Below are 23,102 nucleotides of genomic sequence, written 5' to 3'. Positions count from 1 at the left end.
TCTTCATACTCTGCTCTTTCAGCAGCTTTCATTTGGTGCAGGTTGCTCATTTCTCATTCCTTTGGGTGGTGGTTTACATTTCTCTCTAAGTTCCATCTGCTCCTGCTCTGCTGACTTGAAACCTTTTTTGGCTGACTCATTCTGTAATATTTGTGCTGCCTTGTCCAATTGCACAGCCCTGCTGGATGAGATTTATCTACAATTTAGTGAGTGTTGAATTTGAGTAGGAATTAGGAGTGGTTCCAGCAACTACTGCAGTGGAGACATCCCATTCATCTCCCATCCAATGCCACTTACAGACATCTGTTGCTTTCTAACTAGCTGCTAATTCTTTATCTGTACTCCTGTTTAATGCTGAACTAAGTTTGCCGAATGCCTTTTAGAAGTTGATCAATAATTAAGTCCTTTCGTGACCACGTGGGATATCATCCGAGGACATTGCTGTTTCTGAATTGATGTTGACTGCTGCATAGTAAAGGATTTATTATTCAGATATTCATTTCGATGAAGCCTCCCTTCTGGATTTATACAGCTCATTTTCCTTTGGACTTGTTGTATGATTAATTTGGGGCCATATCTGTTTGAGTTTGCTGATTTTAAGCATATGATTATCCTCCTATACTTACGTTATGTCTCTTTTGAAGAAGTCCCATTTGTTCTGCTGTGAAGTTGAACAACTTCTCCAATCAAATCATCTGAGTGCCTTCGTTTTATTGGAATTGATCTGTCTTTCAGTGTTGCATTCGATGCCTGGTCTACAGCTTTCTGAATCTTGGCTCATGCTGTCTTTGATCATTCTGAGAGCTATCACCAGGGATGTCACGACTTTGTAATTGACGAAAGATGTACAGAAAAATCAAGTCCAGATCAAGATGAACGTGACGTATCTTTGGCTAAGGAACAGTCGTGGGTCACTTAACCAGCTTAATCACAACTTCTCTCGGTTATTACTGGGTAGATTGAAATTGCCCATCTAGATAAATTTCTGGCCCTAGTAAGGTGATTTGATTTGTGGTAGATTGCATGCCTCTGTTGAGTATTTTCGTATTAGCAATACCTACTCAGTCGTTAGGTGGATTTTTTTTTTCTTCCTTTGGAGAAAGAATGTATCTACCTTACTGACATATTTGGCTGCACTATCTCCCCCTTTTTTATTTTTTAATCAACTGTTATCATTTCTGAACACACTGTCTAACCCCGCAATGTCCTATTCATTTCTTTCCTCTGGAGTCGAGAACCAAAGGAATAAGAGTAGTCTATACAATCCCTTGGGTCTGCCCTGATTCAATTCGACTGTCTCAGATCTGCCCCTTGGCTCCATTTTCCCATCTTTGACCCACTCATCCCTTGATACCTTTAACAAAAATCTATATATCTTGGCCTTGAGAATGCTCACTCAAAGTTTAATGACTGAGCCTGTGTTGCTTTGCTAAATAATTACGCACAAGTGTGGTGCTGAACCACACTGACTGACTGTAGTTTGATCCCTAGTCTGTGCTGCTACAGTACTGGAACTGAACTCTGCCTTTCTGAATCGAGAGCCCAAATTGCTCCTGCTGACATTTCATCAACTGCCACGGAAAGTTAGATGTGGACTTTTGAGGCCATCATCAAACCCAGTTGTGAAAATCCTTTCTCTGCACTCTTTCTAACACGTTGTTTTCCCCAGCTGTCAGCTCTTCCAACACCCATTGTTTGGTGTGGCATGCAGAGAATGGATGGTTAACTAGGAGACTAGGGAGAGACAGCTGCATGCATTGGGAGAACAGGTGACAGTTACAGTAGAAGAAGATATTAAATGCATTTACATGGTATTGTATCTGCGTGTGTATGTATTGATCAAATGTCTGGGTGAGAATTGATTACACTGCAACCTCCTTGACCTGATGTATCTCCTCTGTCTCACCTTTTGGAGACAGGGTATTAATGCATTCAGAAACTTTGGTTCGGTGACTTGGAGTCATTAATGGGTGATCAATGAGACAGGCCTCTGGGCCACAAGGTCTCCCAGGATTGCTAGCAAGAAATGGCACTGAATAACTAAGCTGTTCTGAAGTGAAAATGTATTTGAGTGGAAATTGATTGCATTGCATATAAATGGAACAAAAACAAAATCATAGCTATAACTTTGATCTATTTACTGTTTGGTTCTTGGTATTATCAAGTGTTGCCACCAGCCCCCTGACATCTGCAGTGCCACACTGATACTGTGTGCTAAGAGTTGTGTAAGACTAGTTAGTTTGTAAGTTGTTTGCTTGTGGGGAGGGTGGCAAAAGACTGGCACTGTGGTTGACACAAACCTAGGGTCATTCTCTTTGTACACATTATGGAAACATTGAATATGACAAGACAAAAACCTGTGCAACCCCTCTAAGAGTGCACTGGCTCTTTAAATAGTCCCACTGTCTGACTCGGTCCCCATCTCCTGTTTCCTTTATGTGCCTTCGTGTATTTATCTGACTCCCTATTAACAATTACATTTAACTTTGTTCAGCAGTTTGCCCCATGAACAACTGGGACAGAGATCCGCTTTCTACGATTAAACCACCTCAGAAAACGTTTAGAAGTGAAGACCAGTCCATATTGTTGGTGGTGTGCTGTGCAGCGACACGCTGCATGGTATGGAAACACTCTGAGGACCTGTCCTTAAATTCAAAATTGGACAGAAATGCCTGTCAATATTCATTGATCTGTAGACCTCTGCTGTCAGGTACTGAAACATTTCTGTTCGGTCATTTCAAGTCATAGAGGTGTACAGCACGGAACAGACCCTTCGGTCTAACTCGTCCATGCTGGCCAGATGTCCCAATCTGACCTCGTTCCATTTGCTAGCATTTGGCCCATATCCCTCTAAATCCTTCCTATTCATGTACCCATCCAGATGCTTTTCAAATGTTATAACTGTACCAACCTCCACCACCTCTTTTTTGGTGGCTCATTCCATATGTGCGCCACCCTCTGCATGAAAAAGTTGGCCCCTCAAGTCCTTTTTTAAATCTTTCCTCTCTCTCCTAAAACCGATGCCCTGTAGTTTTGGACACACCCACCCCCCACCCCAGGGAAAAGACCTTACCTGTTTACCCTAGCCATGCCCGTCATGATTTTATAAACTTCTTTAAGGTCACCCCTCAGCCTCCAACGCTCCAGTGAAAAGACCCCCAGCCTATTCAGCCTCTCCCTGTAGCTCAAACCCTCCAACCCTGGCAACATGCTTGTAAATCTTTTCTGAACCCTTTCAAGTTTCACAACATCCTTCCTATAGCAGGGAGACCAGAACTGAATGCAGTATTCCAAAAGTGGAATTTGTGGAGTTATCTATCTTTTTTGTAGGGCTCTTGCTGCTTCAGGTGTGAAGCAAGTGGGAATCCTACCCCAATACCCGCTCATTCTCTGGGTTGAGATAAAACACTCCATCCTGCTCGATGTATTTTAAGTGCAGATGGTGGAAAGTGCTGCACAGCCACAGCAGTGATGCTGATTTATATAACCACTTCCTTGCCCAAACAGAAACAGAAATTACCAGAGAAACGTAGCTGGTCTGGCAGCATCTGTGGAGCGAAAATAGATTTAATGTTTTGAGTGCAGTGTCCCTCCTTCAGAACTTGCTGTTGTCCTTTCTCACTGCTGTGCTCTTAAAACTGACTTAGTGCTGTACCCCCAGTACGGTTTTGGTCAGAATTTCTCTCGCCACCTTGCTCAGAAGAACATAGCTGTGAATACAGAAGGGAAGTGGGTTTGGGCTTGGGATTCTTCTAATGGTGGGCTTGCTGGTTGCAGCCCGAAGGCTGTTGCAGTGCATATCCGTGTTGGAGACCTTTTACATCTGCTGCGATATTCAATCTCCTCACAGGAGAGGAGACTGCTGCATTATGACTAGCCAGCCTCCCACGGGAGGCACAGAAACACAATTGAAAGAGCATCCGATGAATAGGCAGAGGGCTCCAAATGACTTTGGGGCTGTATTATGAGGAGTGCTGTGCTTTAAGATGGAGAATTCAATGTAACAAATATAACATTGCCTGGTAGAAATAGATTGTGTCCAGAAAGCCATAAATGTGTTACCTTTGGGACAAACTCAAGTCATCTCTTAAAAGCTCACTGTATCCCCTTGGGAAGAATTTTGGCCAATAACCCCTCATATTCATTTACTTTCCAATGAAAGTTTAATGTACAAAGAGCAATAAGATGAAGAACACATCCAGTGTCATTACCTGGCAGGTCAGGAAGTGCTTTTGTAATTTAGCTTTTAGATGAAGATCACCGCTACAAAAATGCCCTAAAGTAAAACATTAAAAGGTTGCCTTCGGTAAGAAATGAAACGCCAAGCAACAGTAATGTAAGAATCTACATCAACAGACCTTGGGCCAGATTAGATTTTGATATTAAAATGCATTTACATGCAGTGTATTGGCATCTGCACTGTTTTACACAAAGATATCTTGGAGCGAGATTAAGATCGGGTAGATAAATGGAAAGCAATTGCCAGCAGAAATTACATCAAAGATTAAGAATCAAAGTAATGCTATCAAAATGGCAGGTTTTGTTGAACTGAGGTTTTGCTTTTTGAGACATAAGTTTGATTTGAAAAAGATGTAGTTTGGTTTTATTGTGTTATACACAGCAGTTACCCATACACTGAGAATTTTCGATATCTATCTGATTTGTAAATTTCCCTTTAATAAAACGTTTCACAGGTTGGTGAGTCCTGCTTCATGACACTATGTACCTGAGAGCCAGACTGCAGCAAGGGTAATAATGTGCTGCATTGTCACTTTTGATTTAGTTTGGGTGCCATGTATTAATTAAATTTCTACATTACAACACTGACTTAAAGCACTTTATTGCCAAAGTACTTTTGATACAGCCATGTGATTCTGACAGGTGCTATATAGATGCAAATCTTCATAAGAAAGAGTAATTGTGAAATACAAATGGCTTATTGTCAAGATTTCCCAAGCAAGGAGATCCAAGATTGGGTCATAAAGGGGCAGTTCATTTCTGCTGGTGGGATTACAGTGTAGATTACAGTGTACTAAGTGACAGATTAAACACAGAGGTGCTCTGGTTGAAGAAAGGAATTGTCACAGCTGATTCTGTACATTGATTAGTGTTAGAAATAGAATAAAATCAGGAGAAACTCCAATGTTGTGAAGCAGATTACCAGGAGGACTGTGAAGGGTACAGGGCTTTGAAGCAGCTGGCTATTTTTCAGGAGAGTGAGCGATTTGAGGACAGTGGCACCTCACTGACCAATCCCCACCACTCCCTACCTGCGCTCGCCTATCACCATCCCACCTTACTGACCAATTTCTCCCCCCCTCTCCCCCTATTTCTGAAGAAGGGTGCTGACCTGAAACGTCAGCTTTCCTGCTCCTCTGATGCTGCCTGGCCTGCTGTGTTCCTCCAGCTCCACACTGTGTGTTATCTCTAAGTGTGATATGCTTGTTGAATTTGAAGGCTTTTTTTCCCATTTATAAAACTCTCTCTCTCTTGTACCATCTCCATTTAATCGCTTGTAGTTCTCATCATGCTGACATGACATACTTCAGGGATGTTATTCCTATAGTTCCTAAAGATTAAGCAAAAGTGAAACTAGTTTCACACAAGTTCACCCAAATACAAGGTCAATGGTGACTAATGTTCATTTTCTCTCTAGACTTTGATCTGCTAGAAACTTCATACCAAGTGGCCAGCCTCTCTCCATTTAAGAGTTTGACAGCAACCAGAGATTGATCTTCGTTGTTGTGTCTGTGTTAACAGAATGAATGGACCTCCTCCGAGCCCTCATGGCCACCTGGTAACTGTTAACATTGTCATTTTGATTTTTTTTCATTGCTAGGCACTCAGCTACTTAGCTTCTAAATCTATCTGGTTCTTGGTCTCTGGCCAGAGTGCAATGCAGTCTCAGTATAACTTGGATCTGCTGGTATTGTGTTGCTGTAAGCAGGGACCAGGCCCTGCCAGTGTTTGTGATATGATGGCATGCTGCTTTCTGAGTGGAGCTTGACACAGTAATCATTTTGTTCTTTGTATAGCACTTGAGGGTTTCGAGTAGGGTAGGGTACTGTACCATGTAGCATGATGGTTAGCCATTCCCAGCGTCTGCTCAGCCAGCCCAGTCCCTCTACGGCACTGTTATTGGCTTCAATACCTTGGGGCTAAAGAAAGATAGAATTGGTACAGGCTCGTGATCCTCAATTATCAGTTGGCCCCCAATTAAACAGGGGTAGGGATTTTGAGAGTACTGCTTGGACTGAACTGGGCTGTGATGCCTCCATTGTTGAATAGCAAGCCCACACTTGTGTATGAAACATGGTTGCTGTGGTAACATGCATAGAGTCGCCAGAGTGATTCAACACCTGGAAAATAATTGAGGGGTAAGGGAATAACTGTTTATTACTCAAGGTGTGTTTTCCATTTCAGTGTTGGGAGCAGAAAATTACACCAGAGAGAGTGCAGAGAAGATTCCCCAGGATGTGCGTGGCCTGGAGTATTTCGGCTGTGAAGAGACATTGATTGATGGATTGATTTCTTGTCGTCATGTGTACCAGAGTACAGTGAAAAGCTTTGTTTGCGAGCAGTACAGGCAGATCATAGTAAGCAAGGATGTATAGATCAAAGGTTGTAAAAAAAAAAAAAAAAAACTTAGAGGCATACAGGTTACAGGGCTGTGCGCTAGGCAAGATCAACGTTATTTGAGGTTGGAGTCCATTCAACAGTTTGATAATGGCCAGGAGGAAGCTGTTCCTGAACCTGCTGGTGTGTGTGTTCAGGCTTCTGTATCTTCTGTCTAATGAAAGAGGTTGTAGGAGATCATTACCAGGGTGCGATGGGTCTTTGATGTTGGCCGCCTTTCTGTGGCAGTGAGCCATCTAAATAGAGTCCATGGATGGAAGGTTGGCTTCCGTGATGGTCTGGGCTGTGCACACCACCTTCTGTAGTTTCTTACGGGTCCTGGGCAGAGCAGTTGCCATACCAGGCCGTGATGCACCCGGACAGTACGTTTTCAGTGGTGCACCTGTAGAAGTTGGTGAGGTACCTTTAATGGACATTCCAAATTTCCTGAGCCACCTGAGGAAGAAGAGGCGTTCTTGTGCCACCTTGACTGTCGCATCTACGTGTGGAGTCCAGGACAGGTTATCGGTTATCATCACTCTGAGGAACTTGACGCTCTCCACCCTCTCAACCTCAGCATTGTAGATGGGGACATGTTCTCCTCCTTTCTTTCTGAAGTCAATGATCAGTTCTTTAGTTTTGGCCAATGTTGAGAAAAAGGTCGTTCTCATTGCACCACATCACCAAGCCCTCTGTCTCCCTTCTGTATTTTAACTCATCGTTGTTAGATATCTGTCCCACTACAGTGATGTCATCAGCGAACCTGTAGATGGCGTTCATTTGGGATTTGGCGACACAGTCGTAGGTGTACAGGAGTACAATAGGGGGCTGAGGACACACCCCTGGGGGGGGCTCCAGTGTTGAGTGTTACTGTGGAGGGGGTGCAGTTACCTATCCTCACTGCGGTCTGTGGGTCAGGAAGCTGGGGATCCAGTTGCAGAGGGTGGAGCGAAGACCAAGGTCACGGAGTTTTGAGATCAGTCTGGATGGGATAAAGGTGTTGAAGACGGAGCTGTAGTCAATGAGCAGGAGTCTGATGTAGGTGTCTTTGTTGTCCAACAAGAGACTGGGGTTGTTTTCCTTAAAGCAACAAAGGCTGAGTGGGGGCATATGATGGAGTGGTCAGTAACCAGAGGGCACAGTTTTAAACGCGAGGAGATTTGAGGTAAAGAGTTTGTACCCAGACAATGATAGGTATTCGGACCTTGGTCTGAAACGGTGTTGGAGGCAGGAACCCTCAAGCCATTTAAGCTCTTGAAATGTCTTAGTATGCAAGGCTACAGGGCAAGTGCTGGGAAAGTGGATTGGACCAACATGGGTGTGATGGCCTGCAGGACTCTTCTCCATTCTGTAAAAATTCTGTGATTCTATGACTAACACTAAATGTAAGGCTCACTGTGAATATTGCAGGTGTGCGACACTTCTTGCAACAATATTTAATGCCTTTTGATTTCAGAACCCCTTCTACTACATGTCTCAGAGAATGCAAGATGTGACCGGTGATGGTGGTGTCCTGAAGGAGATTCTCCGACCTGGCTCAGGCAGTGTTATCCCATCGACTGCCTCCGTGTCTGGTAGGGCTGGTGACGGAGCTACCCTGAGCCTTTCGTGTACCAACACCACACACACAGCTCCCCACCGCTCTCTTTCCCCCCACCCCAATGGACCTCCAGTGGTGAGGAGTTTCTCCCATGGAAACCAGGGCAAAATTTGAAAGACTCACACTCCCCACTTTTATTTTTGTAAAGTAATTTATTTTTTAATTCCACGAATTCATGATTCAGTCTTCAATTCCTAGGGGGTGAGCTGAGCTTGGTGGTATTGAGGGAGTTGGAGATAGGGGGGTACTCGTACAGAAAAAGCCGGTTTCGATGGTGAAGAAAGGCATAGGGAGCCCCAAATAGCGGCAGAGATTCACAGAAGGGTATCTTGATTATCTTAAGCAGAAACAGAATGGTTGAACCTTACCTTTTGCTGCAGAAATTGCCTGTTCCTTGTGCACAGTCTTGTCGCCTATTGCATTCCCTTTTCATTGACCGTGTTTAGTGTGAGGCCCTACGTCACATGAAGAGTGTGTGGGATGACCTGGGCAATTGCTTCCTCGATAAGGAGGGGCCTCCATATTCCTGTTTGGTGAATCACACCACCCTGTCAGACCAGGATAGACACCAGTGCAACAGGTTATATTACAATAACAGCTCTCTGCTAATGGAGGCAAAACTTCGGGGCTTTTATGAGAGGCACTCGGATGCTGAGATTATAGGTGTCTGCAGCTTCAGTTGGAAGGGCCAAAGACCTTCCTGAACCTGCACTTTGTCAGCCTTCAGTTAATAAGCTTTAAAGGAGTATTAATGTCTTAGGTTCACTCATGTTCTTTAGGGAATGAAACTGCTATCCTCACCTGGTCTGGCCTACATGTGACTCCAGACCACCAGCAATGTGGTTGACTCATGAACATAAGAACATAAGAACTAGGAGCAGGAGTAGGCCATCTGGCCCCTCGAGCCTGCCCCACTATTTAATAAGGTCATGATCTTTTTGAGACTCCGCTCCACTTACCCGCCCACTCACCATAACCGTTGAATTTTTGAACAGTAAAGGAATTATCTAGCCTTGCCTTAAAAACATTCAGCGAGGTAGCTTCAACTGCTTCACTGGGCAGGGAATTCCACCAATTCACAACCCTTTGGGTGAAGAAGTTCCTCCTGACCTCAGTCCTACATCTGCTTCCCTTTATTTTGGGGCGATGCCCTCTGCCCTCTAGTGCTAGTTTCACTTGCTAGTGGAAACAACCTCCCTGCCCCCACCTTATCTATTCCCTTCATAATCTTATATGATTCTATAAGATCTTCCCTCATTCTTCTGAATTCCAATGAGTATAATCCTAGTCTACTCAGTCTCTCCTCATAATCCAGCCCTCTCAACTCTGGAATCAACCGAGTGAATCTCCTCTGCACCCCCTCTAGTGCTAGTATGTCTCTTCTCAAGTAAGGAGACCAAAACTGCACACAGTATAGGTGGCCTCACCTATACAGCTGCAGCATAGCCTCCCTGTTTTTAAACTCCATCCCTCTAGCAATGGCAGATAAAATTCCATTTGGCTTTTTAATTACCTGCTGCACCAGCAATCCTACTTTTAGTGATTCATGCGCAAGGACACCCAAGTCCCTCTGCACAGCAGCGTGCTGCAATTTTTTACCATTTAAAACATAGTCCATTTTCCAGTTATTCCTGCCAAAATGGATGACCTCACACTTATCAACATTGTACTCCATCTGCCAGACCTTTGCCCACTCACTTAGACTATCTATATCCCTTTGCAGACTTTGTGTCTTCTGCACACTTTGCTGTACCATTCATCTTAGTGTCATCTGCAAATTTAGACGTACTACACTTAGTCCCCGACTCCAAATCATCTTTGTAAATTATAAACAATTGCGGTCCCAACACTGATCCCTGAGGCACACCACTAGCCACTGACCACCAACCAGAAAAACGCCCCTTTACCCCTACTCTTTGCTTTCTACTGGTCAACCAATCCTCTATCCACATTACCTGTAATACAGTGCAAATTTATCTTGTGTAGCAGCCTCTGGTGTGGCACCTTGTCAAATGCCTTCTGGAAATCCATTTACACCACATCCCCATTGTCCACCATGCAAGTAATGTCCTCAAAGAATTCCACCAAATTAATTAAACATGACCTACCCTTCATGAACCCATGCTGGGTGTTTCCAATGGGACAATTTATATCCAGATGTCTTGCTATTTCTTCCTTAATGATAGATTCAAGCATTTTCCCCACTACCGAAGTTAAGCTAACTGGCCTGTAGTTACCTGCTTTTTGTCTACTTCCTTTTTTTTTTAAACAGTGGCGTCACATTGGCTGTTTTCCATAACTGCCCTCTGGGGATGGCCAATAAGTGCTGGCCTAGCCAGTGACGCCCATATCCCATGAATGAGTAAAAAGAAACATTATCTGAATTTCTTGAGCGGGATGAAAGTTATACATGTTCAGTTCATCATTGATCACACAAGCTCATCCTTTTAATAGTGGAAACGGCTACCCTGACCTGAGTATTTTCTGTTTCTTTTCAAGTTTTCACCATCCGTTGTTCAGTGTAACAGTTTAATCCTTCCATCGTTTTTATATTTATTCATTCAGTAAAGGCAGCGAATCATATATATATAGACCAATAAACCTCTACTTCCCTGCTTCCAGTGAGGACTGACCAGTCTGTATATCCCAGAAGGAGCACCCAGTACAATGTGGAGGCGGCAGTCCTATCCTGAACTGAAGTCCTTTGTTAAGGTATCCAGGATGGGTTCGGACCAATTTTATCATTTTCCAGAATTTTTTTTCTCCCCCTCCGAGTGAGAAAAGGAACAGTTAAGAGTTTTTGCTCTGGATCGCTTTACAATGTATGGACCAGGAGATAGCAGGGGTTGGATTTAGTTGTGAATGCTGCTGAAGTTTACCTCCTGATAGAACCTTCTGTATCCTGCTGAGACTCATTTCTGAAGCCTGGCTTTAGTTGACTCTGTGTTCTTCTCTGTTCTGTTCATTTCATACAGTTCACTACAGTGCCTATAGTGAATATACAGACAAACCCTTCGATTCCAATGTGCAGAGGGATGTGCCAAGGTTCATGAAGCTTGGTCGAGGTGAGTTTGGTTTGTTCTGGTGTGTGTGTGTGAACATGGATTGCTGAACCCAGCGAGGGAGCTGGGTACAGCCTCGCTCACTGCATTTTTTTGCTCCTGACTGTGGTGCTGTTAGTCAGGGTAAGGGCATGCAGTCCTCCTTGCCCTTCATCTGGTGTACTTGCTTCCCCTCCATTTTATGATTTGCGCAATGTTCCTGCATCTCCTCCTCTCAGAGAGAAAACAGCAGGAGACAGGGCTGTCTTGGCTTCCAGAGACTAGAAGCTGCAGTATTTACCCAAGTAACAGACAAAACTTTGCAATGACAGTATCTGGTCTCAGTTAGATGTACCATTCACTGTTCCTCAGCACTCTTCACCCCCATTATAAACAGCGGATAAGTTGTTACAGTCAGGGCTGTAGAGTTTAAAGAATTAGAAATAGCTGATGTGTCATGTATGTAAATGAGCGCAGTGAAGTCACCACCTACAGTGCCTGATTCTTAAGGTGATTCTGCTGAGAATCAGATCCAGCCCAGCTCTCGTATTTACTTGTTTTCTCCTTTTTGTAGGGGTTAGAAAGGTTTAAAGCCATAATCCTGAGGGGAACAGCACTCCCGTGAGGCATCGCCCCCGTAGGGAATTGTGTTCCCGTGGCACTGCCCTGACCCCATGAGGAATGGCGTTCCCATGGCACTGCCCTGCAACAGGAGTTGGTTAATGCCACCTCCTGGTACAGTATTGTTGTATTTGAACAAATGAGTGCAGGTTTCTGCTGGGGATTGTGACCTTGTGTGAACTACATTTGAATAAGAATACTAAGGGTGGTGAGCTTGCGTGTCCGAGCTGGGGACTGCATTCTGGCCGGCACAGCCATGGTTTGTGCCTCACCAGTGAGAATGCTGCATGTTAGAGACAACAAGGTGTAGAGCTGGATGAACACAGCAGGCCAAGCAGCATCATAGGAGCAGAGAGGCTGACGTTTCGGGCCTAGACCCTTCATCATTGTTTTCTCAGCCCATTCGGGGGGAGCAGTTCTAGGAAGCCGTTGCTGCATGTAGCCAGTGTGAATGGAGATTGAGTAACGCTCTGTTGGATGAGCCCATACACTGCTCTCCAAACTAAAATCAAAGCACCAGCTGGACCTTCCTCTGTTGAGTTCTGAGAAAAGACACTGACGAGACTGTCGTGCCCCTGGACAGGATGTACAAATTGCCTCAGGGTGTTGTGTACTCCGGTGAGGATGGCTGTATTGAGTTTGGACACCCAGCCATTCTCCGAGCTGAAGAAATACATTTCCTTTTCCACTAACCACATCTCACTTCCTCAAAGTGAATGTGCCGCGTCTCCTTTGTTAATCGGTGAGTAGCTAGCATTGACAAACCTGACAGTTTAATGATCGAGCGACCAGTTGCACTCTGGTTTGTTTGCAAGACCGTGGTGCACCAGCGCCATCTAGACATGGAAGCTGAGAATGTCAGCTCTCACATTGGAGCGCAGAACTCACGCTGCTATCAACAGCAAGTCTGCATGTGTCCAACCCACAGGGTTCCTGAGAGAAGGAGAGGGAATTGGGGATATCTGGGATGATGAGGCAAGTATAAACTTTCTGGAAACTACTGACCCCAGACATGAGAGAATACCTTTATTCTGAGAAGTAGTATTTATGCTGTGTCAGACAGTAGTTTAGACTCGAATCAGAGATGGTAGGAACTGCAGATGCTGGAGAATCCGAGACAACAAGGTGCAGGGCTGGATGAACACAGCAGGCCAAGCAGCATCATAGGAGCAGAGAGGCTGACGTTTCGGGGTCTAGGCCTAGACTGTTCAGAGTAGTTTAGACTGTTCAGAGTTGCTCATTGTGTAATATGAGGTGGTGTAATCTCCCTAATTTAGCACAGAATTGGTTACCTGTTAGAGAAAGGTGACACTGGTGTAGTATACTGCCATATTTGACCAGGGTCTCTCTTAATTGAGATGTAGTGAAGGAACCTTTCTTTGAATCTGATCCATTAAGTCTTTGGAGTTTTTGATAATGCTGTCAAAAGTGAACTTCATTCTTCTTGACTTGGAAGAGTTTGATTTAATTTTTGAGCCTGAAACGGGTGATATATTCATGGGATGCATACATCACTAGCTCAACCAGTATTTTTTGCCCAGAGGGCAGGTAAGAGTTAACCACGTTGCTGTGGGTCTACAGTCACATGTCAGCCAGAAGAGGTAAGGATAGCAGATTTCTCTAAAGGGCATTAGTGAACTAGATGGGATTTCCCCCGTGGATGGTGATATAATGGCCGTCAGTGAATTTAAAAAGTGATATCCCTCACCTGAATGAACAATGTGTTAAAAGCTTTATCAATCTGTCTCTGACTGCCAGTAGATTTCCATTCCTGTTCAGTGGTCGTCATGGTAATTGGTGCTAGGTTGGGAAAGTGTTATGCCAACGCACTGTGTCACTCAAAGTCATCACTCCGCGTTTGTGGGTTGAAATTGGCCTTGCAGAGAGCAGTAAGAACCTTCAACATTCACGATAAACCTCGGACTGTGTCACATAGGAGGAATGATAGAGCGTCGGCTTCGAATTTTGTCACCATCCTGTGCCTGCTGCGTGACAATATGCAAGCGGTGATCTTCACCAATGAGTTCACCGCCCAACCAATACCTCTGCAGACTGGAGTCACAAAGGTTTTGTCACCACACCAATGCTTTTGTCCATCTGCGGACAAAAGCTGCACCTCCCACTGGAGTGGGGTTTCTGTACGAGGTGACTGGGAAACTGTTGAAACTGTCACCTCCGGTCCAGACCCCGTGCCTGGCATTAAGCTGCAGCTTGTATACGGTGCTTATGTATGCACAGACTGAGGCGGAGCTCTAGACCGTTTGTTGTTGCATTTCCAGAGACCTGGAAGTGAATGGGCCTTGAGCTGAATGTTTGGAACTCAAAGGTCTACCCACTTCTTCAGGCTGCACAACGGTTTCCCCATTCCATCGCAGTCCAGGGCCAGCTACTGGCCAACATGGGTCAATACTCATTCCTTGAGAGCCTCCTCTCATTGAAAGCCAACGTTGGCCATTAAATTGGATGTTGCTTCCAGTGTGCCAGCTCAGCCTGTGGCTGTCTGAAGAACACTTTGTTTGACAGCAAAGACATCAATCCTGGACACCCAGCTCATGGGCTACAGGGCAGTAACACCACCTATCCATTCTGTGCACGGCTGAGACGTGGGCCGCGTGTACCAGTGATCACATCCCCAGAGAAATGTCGCCAGTGACCTCTCCACAACCCCAGCCAATCCACTGGCAGGATAGGCACTCTGTCACCAGGGTCTGATCGTAGGCTAACACCAAAGCATCGAGGCACTAGTTACTGTTAGTCACTTGCATTGAGTGGACCACACACCACTTCCAAAACTAGCCTCAGGAGGCCAATGGAAACACTTTGTGGTTCATCTCGGAGCTTTCGTGGAAGAATTGTAACTGACTCTTGGGAATTTATGACTTTTTGAACCACCCAAACTTTCACGGTCTGTCTCTGGGTGCTGCCTGAGATGAAGACAACTGATTTCTGGGGTTGGGGAAAGGGGAGGGTGTTGGGGAAAGTCCAGTCTGAAGAAGTTTCCGGATGTTGTTCAGTTTCTGTGGAGATAACAGTGAATGAGCACTTTTGTTTGTCTGTCGCTCGGTGTTTTAAAAGCGTTGTGATTTTGTGAGAGTACCCTACAGCTGGTATTATGCACCGATCCTGTCCCTGAAAGGTGATCGGCCAGATTCCTGTTGTGCTGTTCTTTTCCAGATATCACCCTGCTCGGTATGGAGCTGGCCATCCAGACCATGAGGAAGGGTGAATTCGCCAGGTTTCTGTTCAAGCCTCAGTATGCGTATGGCCAGATGGGCTGTCCCCCACGAATCCCAGCAAATGCCACAGTCATGTTCGAATTGGAGATCCTGCATTTTGTGGACACCATGGAGTCTGATGAATACTTCATGCTGTCGCAGGTGAGGGCCTCGGCCAATCGCCCAGTTTACTTTTGTAAGGGGTTTCCCATCTAATCTGCACCTTACTACTGGGTCAGAGATAACTCGGCTGCTGTCCCTGAGAAGTGGGAACCAAGATTTTGGAAGTCTGGCCTTTTTTATTTGGAGTTCGATCGGTTCTGCTGTGTTATAGAGTCATAGAGATGTACAGCACGGAAACAGACCCTTCAGTCCAGTCCAATTGTCCATGCCAACCAGATATCCCAAACTGACGACCTGCTGTTGGCAAGCATTTGCTACATTTCCCTCTCAACACTTCCTATTCATATACCTATCCAGATGCCTTTTAAATGTTGTAATTGTACCAGCCTCCACCACTTCCTCTGGCAGCTCATTCCATACACACGCCACCCTCTGTGTGAAAAAGTTGCCCCTTAGGTCCCTTTCAAAGCTTTCCCTCTCACCTTATACCTATGCTGTCTAGTTTTGGACTCCCCCACCCCAGGGAAAAGACCTTGTTTATTTACCCTATCCATACCCCTCATGATCTTATAAACCTCTATAAGGTCACCGCTCAGCCTCCGACGCTCCAGGGAAAATAGCCCCAGCCTATTCAGCCTCTCCCTATAGCTCAAACCCTCCAACCCTGGCAACATCCTTGTAATTCTTTTCTGAACCCTTTCAAGTTTAACAACATCCTTCCTATAACGGGGATCCCAGAATTGAATGCAGTATTCCGAAAGTGGCCTAACCAATGTCCTGTACAGCCGCAACATGATCTCTCAATGCACTGACCAATAATGGCAAGCATACCAAACACCTTCACAACCCCGTCTACCTGCAACTGTACTTTCAAGGAATCTGCACCCCAAGGTCTCTGTTTGGTAACACTTCCCAGGACTTTAGCATTAAGTGTATAAGTCTTCCCTTGAGTTGTCTTCCCCTCAAAATGCAGCACTTCACATTTATCTAAACTAAACTCTGTCTGCCACTCCTTTGCCTACTGGCCCATCTGATCAAGGTCCTGCTGTACTCTGAGATAATGTACTTCACTACCCACTACACCATCGATTTTGATGGCATCTGCAAATGAATTAACCGTTACCTCTTATACTCCTCCAAATCATGACAAAAAGCAGTGGATCCAGAAACAATCGTTGTTGCACACCTCTGATCACAGTCCTCCAGTCTAAAAACCAACCCTCCACTGCCACTGCCTGTCTCCTACCTACGAGCCAATTTTGAATCCAAATGGCTAGCTCTTCCTGGATTCCAAGTGATCTAACCTCACCAACCTGTCTACCACGACGAACCTTATCAAATGCCTTACTGAAGTCCATATAGGCAACATCGACCACTCTGCCTTCATCAATCTTCTTTGTCACCCCTTCAAAAAACTCAACCAAGTTAGTGAGACACAATTTCCCCCGCACAAAGCCATGTTGGCTATCCCTAATCAGTCCTTGCATTACCAAATCCATGTGAATCCTGACCCTCAGAATCCCCTCCAACAACATGTCCCACACTGCCATCAGGCTCACTGGTCTGTAGTTCCCTGGCTTTTCCTTTCCACCTTTTTTAAATAGTGGCACCACATTAGCCAACCTCCAGTCTTCTGGCACCTCACCTATGGCCATCAATGTTGCAGACATCTGAGCAAGTAGCCCAGCGATCGCTTCCCTGGTTTCCCACAATGTTGTGGGATACACCTGATCAGGTCCTGGCGATCCATCCACCTCTGTGTTTTAAGATATTCAGCACCACCACCTCTAATTTCTTTCTCGTGGCTTTTATTTTCAGTTTGATTTTCCTGGTCTGAACTGTTAATGGGGCCTGCTGCCTGATTGGCGATCTGACCAGCTAATGTTTGATTAAATCCACAGCCAGCAGGAAGATTAATTTGGCCATTCATCCCGTTGAAGCCTATCCTTCACAACATGGCAGCTCACGTTTTATATATTGAATTATCCCAGTGCCTCTCTCTGCCACCTTTGTTGATGCGCATTCCAAGAAATTCTTCTTAATCCCTTTTAGAATTTGTTTTTTACCAATGTCTGTTTGTATCTTCCTAGTATCATAGAATTCTACAATACAGAACAAAACTATTTAGCCCATTACTGACACATGGATTTCTAAAAGACTCCTGTTTACTTTTTACTCCTTTTCCTTATGCTTTTCAGCTTTTGCTGCTTGTAATTTCTTAATTTATCAGAATATTTTGGCCTTAAATATAAACTGATTTACCTCAAGTGTGCAGTTTTAGTAGTTTTGATATACTTTAGTGACTCCATCCCCACTGGGTGTTCAGAAACCCTAATCTTTTGCCCAAGTTCACTTCTTTACTTGAGGTCGGCTTTTGGGGTATTATTATTTGATGCTTTTAAATCTTTTCACAGCATGTGAGGTCTGGGCAATGCAATTTACATGCTGAGAGTATAATACTGTACAGTTCTGAATAAGTAGCTATGCAATGTCAGTTTATATAGTGAAGTATGGATTTCGAAACTTGGTGTTTGCGAATTCTTAAGATCTTTGTTGCGATTCCTGTACATGTAACATTTATTGATGTGTTTTTATTAATGAGTTTTGCATTAATGATATTAGAAAATGATTTACAATGAAAGTACCATCTTACCTTGGGTAGGTGAGTCTGTACTTCTCCAGTTAGACCGGGGAGTTTCTCAGTAACTTCAGCTGGTCCCTTTGATGGAGGAATACGTATTTTTAATAGACCTGTTCAGAGATGTTTTTACACACCTCTTAGAACTAGAACCCGGATCTTGCTCAGCGTTAGGGACACTCCCGCTATACCATACCAGCTCTTATCCAGAGAAATGTCAAAGAGCTGTTTCTCAGCAGCTCGCGCTGTCTCGGTCTCTCGCCAGAGGAATTATTAATGAAATATAACGTAGAAAATGTGCAGAACTGAAGTGATGAGTTCATACATTGCTTAGCATTCAGGAGTTCAGTGTGAAGACACATTGGGGAGAATTTCTCCTCTTTTTCTCTAAAATAAAGAAGATGATTGTTCCAAAGTGAGTGGGGCTAATGTGTTGAAAAGGGCTCGAGAGCTGTTGATTCCTATTTTGATGGGGTTTTGTAATTTTTTTTTGTAGGAAGAGCAGATTACTTATCCTGTGGAGAAACTTCTGAAAGTGGCCAGCACAGAGCGGGAGTTTGGGAATTATTTCTTCCAACTGCGGCGGTATGAGGATGCGAAGGACCAGTATAAGAAGGTACTGAATGGGGAGGGCTGAGTGATAGAGAGTGAGTGTGAACAAAGCACCTGTAATTCTAGTGCTGCTCACTACTCAGTCGGTGTCCATGGGAATCCAGTATTCACTGGGATGGCTCACTATATATCTGTGGGAGTGTGGGAAGGTTGCTGCTGGAATCCCTTTTGTGAGTTTCGGTATTTACAGCACGAAGGTGGGAGGGTATATGTGTCTCAGTACTTGCAGATAGCCTGGCCTTGGGATGTTCCAGTGTTTTCGGGAATGAGTGGTTTAATGCCTTGAGAGAGGGCTGTTCCCAGTATTTCCCTGATGAGGGGTTACTCGGGTATTACAGTTTACTGAGGATAGTGGGAATCTCCCTGCTCGCCTCACTTAAATTCAGTTCATCCAAAGCTCTGTGCGTTTCCTAACTTGTGCCAACGGAAACAAATTGCTGGGAAAGCTCAGCAGGCCTGCCCGCATCGCTGAAGAGAAAACAGAGTTAATGTTTCAGGACCGGTGACGCTTCCTCAACTGACCAACTTGGATCAAGTTCACTTTGCCCATTGAGTTTCCTGTTCACTGGTCTACTCTGACTCTGTGTCGAATGATGTCTTGATCTTTAAAGTTTTTCTTGTTTTCGAATGCTTCTGTGACTTTAGTTTTCTTGATCTCTATAACCTCCTCCAGCCCTACAAGATGATTAACAGATCATCTCATTGATGGGCCAAATGGCCTACGTTCAGTTCTGTGTCTAATGGTCCTGCATCTTCCTCAGGTCCTCTACGTGGATCTATCACTAGCTTCTTCTGCATGCCAATTTCCTTCATCCAACCACTGGAGACCATGGTCTCAGCATCCTAGGCCCTCAGCTCTGTGTGCAGTTTTCTCACTACACCCCCCAGCACATCTCCTTCTGTTCAGTTGCTCAGCAGAATTCATCTCCGTGACCACCCGCCCTCGTGTCTCTCCGGCTCGGTGTCAGCTTTATTTGATTATGCTGCTATGAAGTGTCGTGGGGTGTTTTTACTATTTTCCAAGGTACTGTTTCAACGCAAACTCTTGCGTGCCTATAAAGTGAGTTTTCAGGCCAGAGTGTTGGTCATCCAGGAGTATTAGTCATCCAATCTGCTCCTTATGTATAATCTGGCACGTTTTGAGATTTTTGTCGCCAGCCGATGGTAGGCTAGTGCTATGCCGTGTGCAGGGCGCTCCTGATCAACCTTTCCACAACTTTACTTCAACGCTGGGCAAGAATCACAGCTTCCAAGTGTTAGGCCAGCAGCTGATCTATAGTTAATCCTTCGTCCTTGAGTGCATCTTCCTGACCAATATCTAAATAAACCTATCCATGTATAAATTGAGCAGGTCAGTACCTGTGTGTGTGTTCCAAGTACTCAAATGATTATCAATCGAAGCCGCTGCTTCTATTTTTGGACCCATCTTTTATGTGACCAGGACTGTACATGTGGACCACAGGACTTTAACTGAAGCAGCGAGCTGCCTTAAAGACCATCCTGTCATTCTCATCTCCAGCCCCTCACCCTGCTGAGACAGCTCTGCTTCTCTAACACTGCGTTCTTTTGCAGGTCAGTTTTAATTGCTGCACTGTCAGTGGTCATACATTCAGCTGGAGTGCCTTCCTTAAACCTCTTCTTTTTTTCCCTCCTCTTGAGAAACTGCAAAAAAAACTCTTTTAAACTTCCTGAAAATTTGGTTGTTCACCCTCGTGTGGCTCTGTCAAATCTGACTTTATAACATTTCTGGGAAATATTTAGAACATTTTGTAGAGCTAAAGGTATTCTCCTATACACGTGTTTGTGTTAATGACATTATGACTATTGAGGATCCCCAACGTAATACAGACCCAGACACTGGGAGCTATCAGGCTCCCAGGTGAAGAGGAATGGGCTTACTCCCTTTCTTTATTCACCTACCCCCTCGATTGGCTCCAGCTCATTCAATTTTACATGAATCCCTTTCCTTGTGGATACCTTGCTCTCAGGCCAAATGAGCTTGTGTTTGAAAAGGAGTCCACTTTCCCAGCAATTCTTCAGTTAACAAAAGCACGTTTATTAGTTACTAAACGTGAGGCAAGGGGGAGAAAAAGAACAGCACATATATACACGCATTAGAAGTGAGAACAGAGCCAAAAAAGAAAAGTGAAGGTTAATCAGATATCTGAAGAGTAGATGAGTAGCTGATGGGATGTTGGGACTGATATGTTGGGTGATACTAGTGACACTCCTCATGTTGACAATTCAAGATGCTTGCTTTTGCAAGTCAGCTGACATTCTTTTGCCCTTTTTCCTTTTAATGGTGGCTGGGAGTATCTTTAATCTTCTACCTGCAGTGCAGGGGGGCTTAATGGTTGTGCTCAATCTTCACTGTGTACTAATCCACAAATACGCACAGACTGAGGGTTGTAGTTGCAGTTGCACTCCTGTAGTTGATAACACAAACATTTCTTCTGGCTTGAGTCCGCAGTCTGGAATATAACTCATAGTCGATGTTTTTCTGCTGGGAGGAGGTAATTACTTTGTGTTACACCTCTGCTCCTTTGAAGTCTCTCTCTCGCACGTTTTGTCTCTCCCTGGAGCTTCCCTTACATGCTACAAGGGGCGATGTTCCCGGGGTTCTCACTGGAACTCTTTCAGCAGTCAATGCAAAGTCACGCTATAAGCCAGACTTGCCTTGCAATCTTTATTTAAGGGGAAAGAATATCCATATGTGATCCAGTGTCCTGATCCGTCGTCATGACAATGTAGGGCATGTTGTGGATCCTCGGGAGATGACCATGTCCACTATTTCATGGCCAAGTCCTTAGAGGGTTCTGTAATCCCACCCAAATTTCTGATCTCTGTCCTGGGTGAGACTCCTGGCTGACAGAGGGAAGGTGGAAAAATATTTCTCCAACTTTCGATTTGAATGTCCCTTTCTCTCTTCTAAACAAACTATCAATCTCGTTATCTCTTTCAGGGGCTCTCTTTCTATAGTGTTGCATCTATCGGGAAGTCGAGGAAGTTTGATAATCTGTTTTTAAACAGCCATGTCGTATTTCCCTGGCCTCAGATATGTTGACCTCATGCCCAGTGTTTCTCTTTAGGCTCTGTCGGTGTTTGCACATTGTCCTGAAACTGACAAGGAGCAAATGCAGGAAATTCACTCATCTAAGCTATTGCTGTACCTAAACCTGTCACTAGTCAGTCTGAAGCTGAATGCACCTAGACGGGCTCTGGTTTATGGGGAGAGAGCTCTCAGCATCGAAAGCAAGAACCCCAAAGCACTGTTCAGGTGTGGCCAGGTGAGTGGACACAAAACTTATAAGACCATGTGGTTACATATGAAGTACCATACCAGTTTATCTTAACCAGTGTGAATTCTGTTCAAGATGAGGATTCTTCAAATTGTGGAACAGAACCATTTTTAGTATAAGAACAGGAAATACTGAACAAGCTCCTCTCACCTGGGCTTATTCTTGACACTTGAATCAACATGAAGCACAACAAGTGCCTCTGCATCCTTTTTGATGCGGTTCTGCCCTGCGTTCAGTGGGCCATGATGGGAGTTTTAGAGCCTGGGTGACTACGATCACCCACAGAGATGTCTTCCATTTTTAAGTTTTCTCAAACCTTGGGGACCTTTTTGTTGGATTGTAGAAAGGACTGCAGATGTTTTGTTTTATTATCGTCACATGTACCGAGATACAGTGAAAAGTATTGTTTTGCATGCCAACCAGACAAATCATACCTTACAAAAGTACATCAGGGTAATGGAACAGAATGCAGAATTAGTGTAACAGCTACAGAGAAAGGTCAACTTACCAAATGGGAGGTCCATTCAAAGTTCTGACTAGTGGGGAAGAAGCTGTTCTTGAATCTGTTGGTGCATGTTCTCAAACTTTTTTTATCTTCTGCCTGACGGAAAAGAGTCTAATTGGGATGGGAGGGGTCTTTGATTATGTTGTTTTTCCCAAGTTTCAAGGTATTTTTGGTGACCTACATGATTCACAACCTGGACCACTTTGAACATCCTTAGAAAAGCTGCAGGGAATGCTGGGAATGACATTTTGTCATTGTCTTGCACCCCACTGACTCTAAATCAGTGCAGTGGTCCATGTATTTTGGACCAGGGAGGTCCCAGGTTCACTTCCCTGCTGTGCTGCCCTACTGAATGATAATCAATTTGCCTGCGAAGAATTTGCTAAATTTCCTACTCCTGATTCTAGTTGGGCGATGTACACAGGAGCTTTTGGTAGCTACATAATTCGATCGCAATTTAAGTTATTGATTGATTTAGAACAACCAAGCTCAGAACAGACCCAGGTCAGAGCTGAGGAGAATCCTACTCGAGGAGAGCTTTGGAAACAATGGGTCCAAACTCATTTACTCTTCTCCAAACCAACCTAACTAGGCTGGCATGAAGCATGGTTGTATTGTAGATCAGCAACAACCATCAGGGAAACCAGGAGAATATAGAGAGAATGTTTCTTCCCAGTTCAGGAGTAAGGTTATCTGGTAAATTTATTGTTTCCCACATGGCTTCTCTTCGTGTACTTGGAGGAAATTACTGGCCCATTTTCCAATCTGAGTGAACGAGTATGTGTTCAGTGTTATATCTCACTGGGGTAACACACTGTAAATTGAACTCTGCT

General features: G+C 44.5%; 1 protein-coding gene across 7 annotated transcripts in view; it reads left to right on the top strand.

Moving 5' to 3' along the window:
* fkbp6 (FKBP prolyl isomerase 6) overlaps window positions 1-23,102 on the top strand; it is a 53,047-nt gene that overhangs the window by 9,388 nt on the left and 20,557 nt on the right. For 3 of the 7 annotated variants that reach the window (XM_048612690.1, XM_048612689.1, XM_048612693.1), the window contains exons 2-8: window positions 2,495-2,710; window positions 5,657-5,797; window positions 8,072-8,189; window positions 11,191-11,280; window positions 15,052-15,254; window positions 18,350-18,469; window positions 21,555-21,752. In XM_048612690.1, the coding sequence (XP_048468647.1) occupies window positions 5,762-5,797; window positions 8,072-8,189; window positions 11,191-11,280; window positions 15,052-15,254; window positions 18,350-18,469; window positions 21,555-21,752 (765 nt within the window). In that variant the 5' untranslated portion in view covers window positions 2,495-2,710; window positions 5,657-5,761. The remainder of the gene's footprint in view (window positions 1-2,494; window positions 2,711-5,656; window positions 5,798-8,071; window positions 8,190-11,190; window positions 11,281-15,051; window positions 15,255-18,349; window positions 18,470-21,554; window positions 21,753-23,102) is intronic. The other 4 variants (XM_020517724.2, XM_048612692.1, XM_048612691.1 and 1 more) reach the window with 3 other exon arrangements.

The sequence above is a fragment of the Rhincodon typus genome, chromosome 26 (assembly GCF_021869965.1).
Source record: "Rhincodon typus isolate 14 chromosome 26, sRhiTyp1.1, whole genome shotgun sequence".
Lineage (NCBI taxonomy): Eukaryota > Metazoa > Chordata > Chondrichthyes > Orectolobiformes > Rhincodontidae > Rhincodon > Rhincodon typus.
Note: the sequence above shows the minus strand (reverse complement) of the source record. Positions and strands in the feature narration are given on the sequence as shown.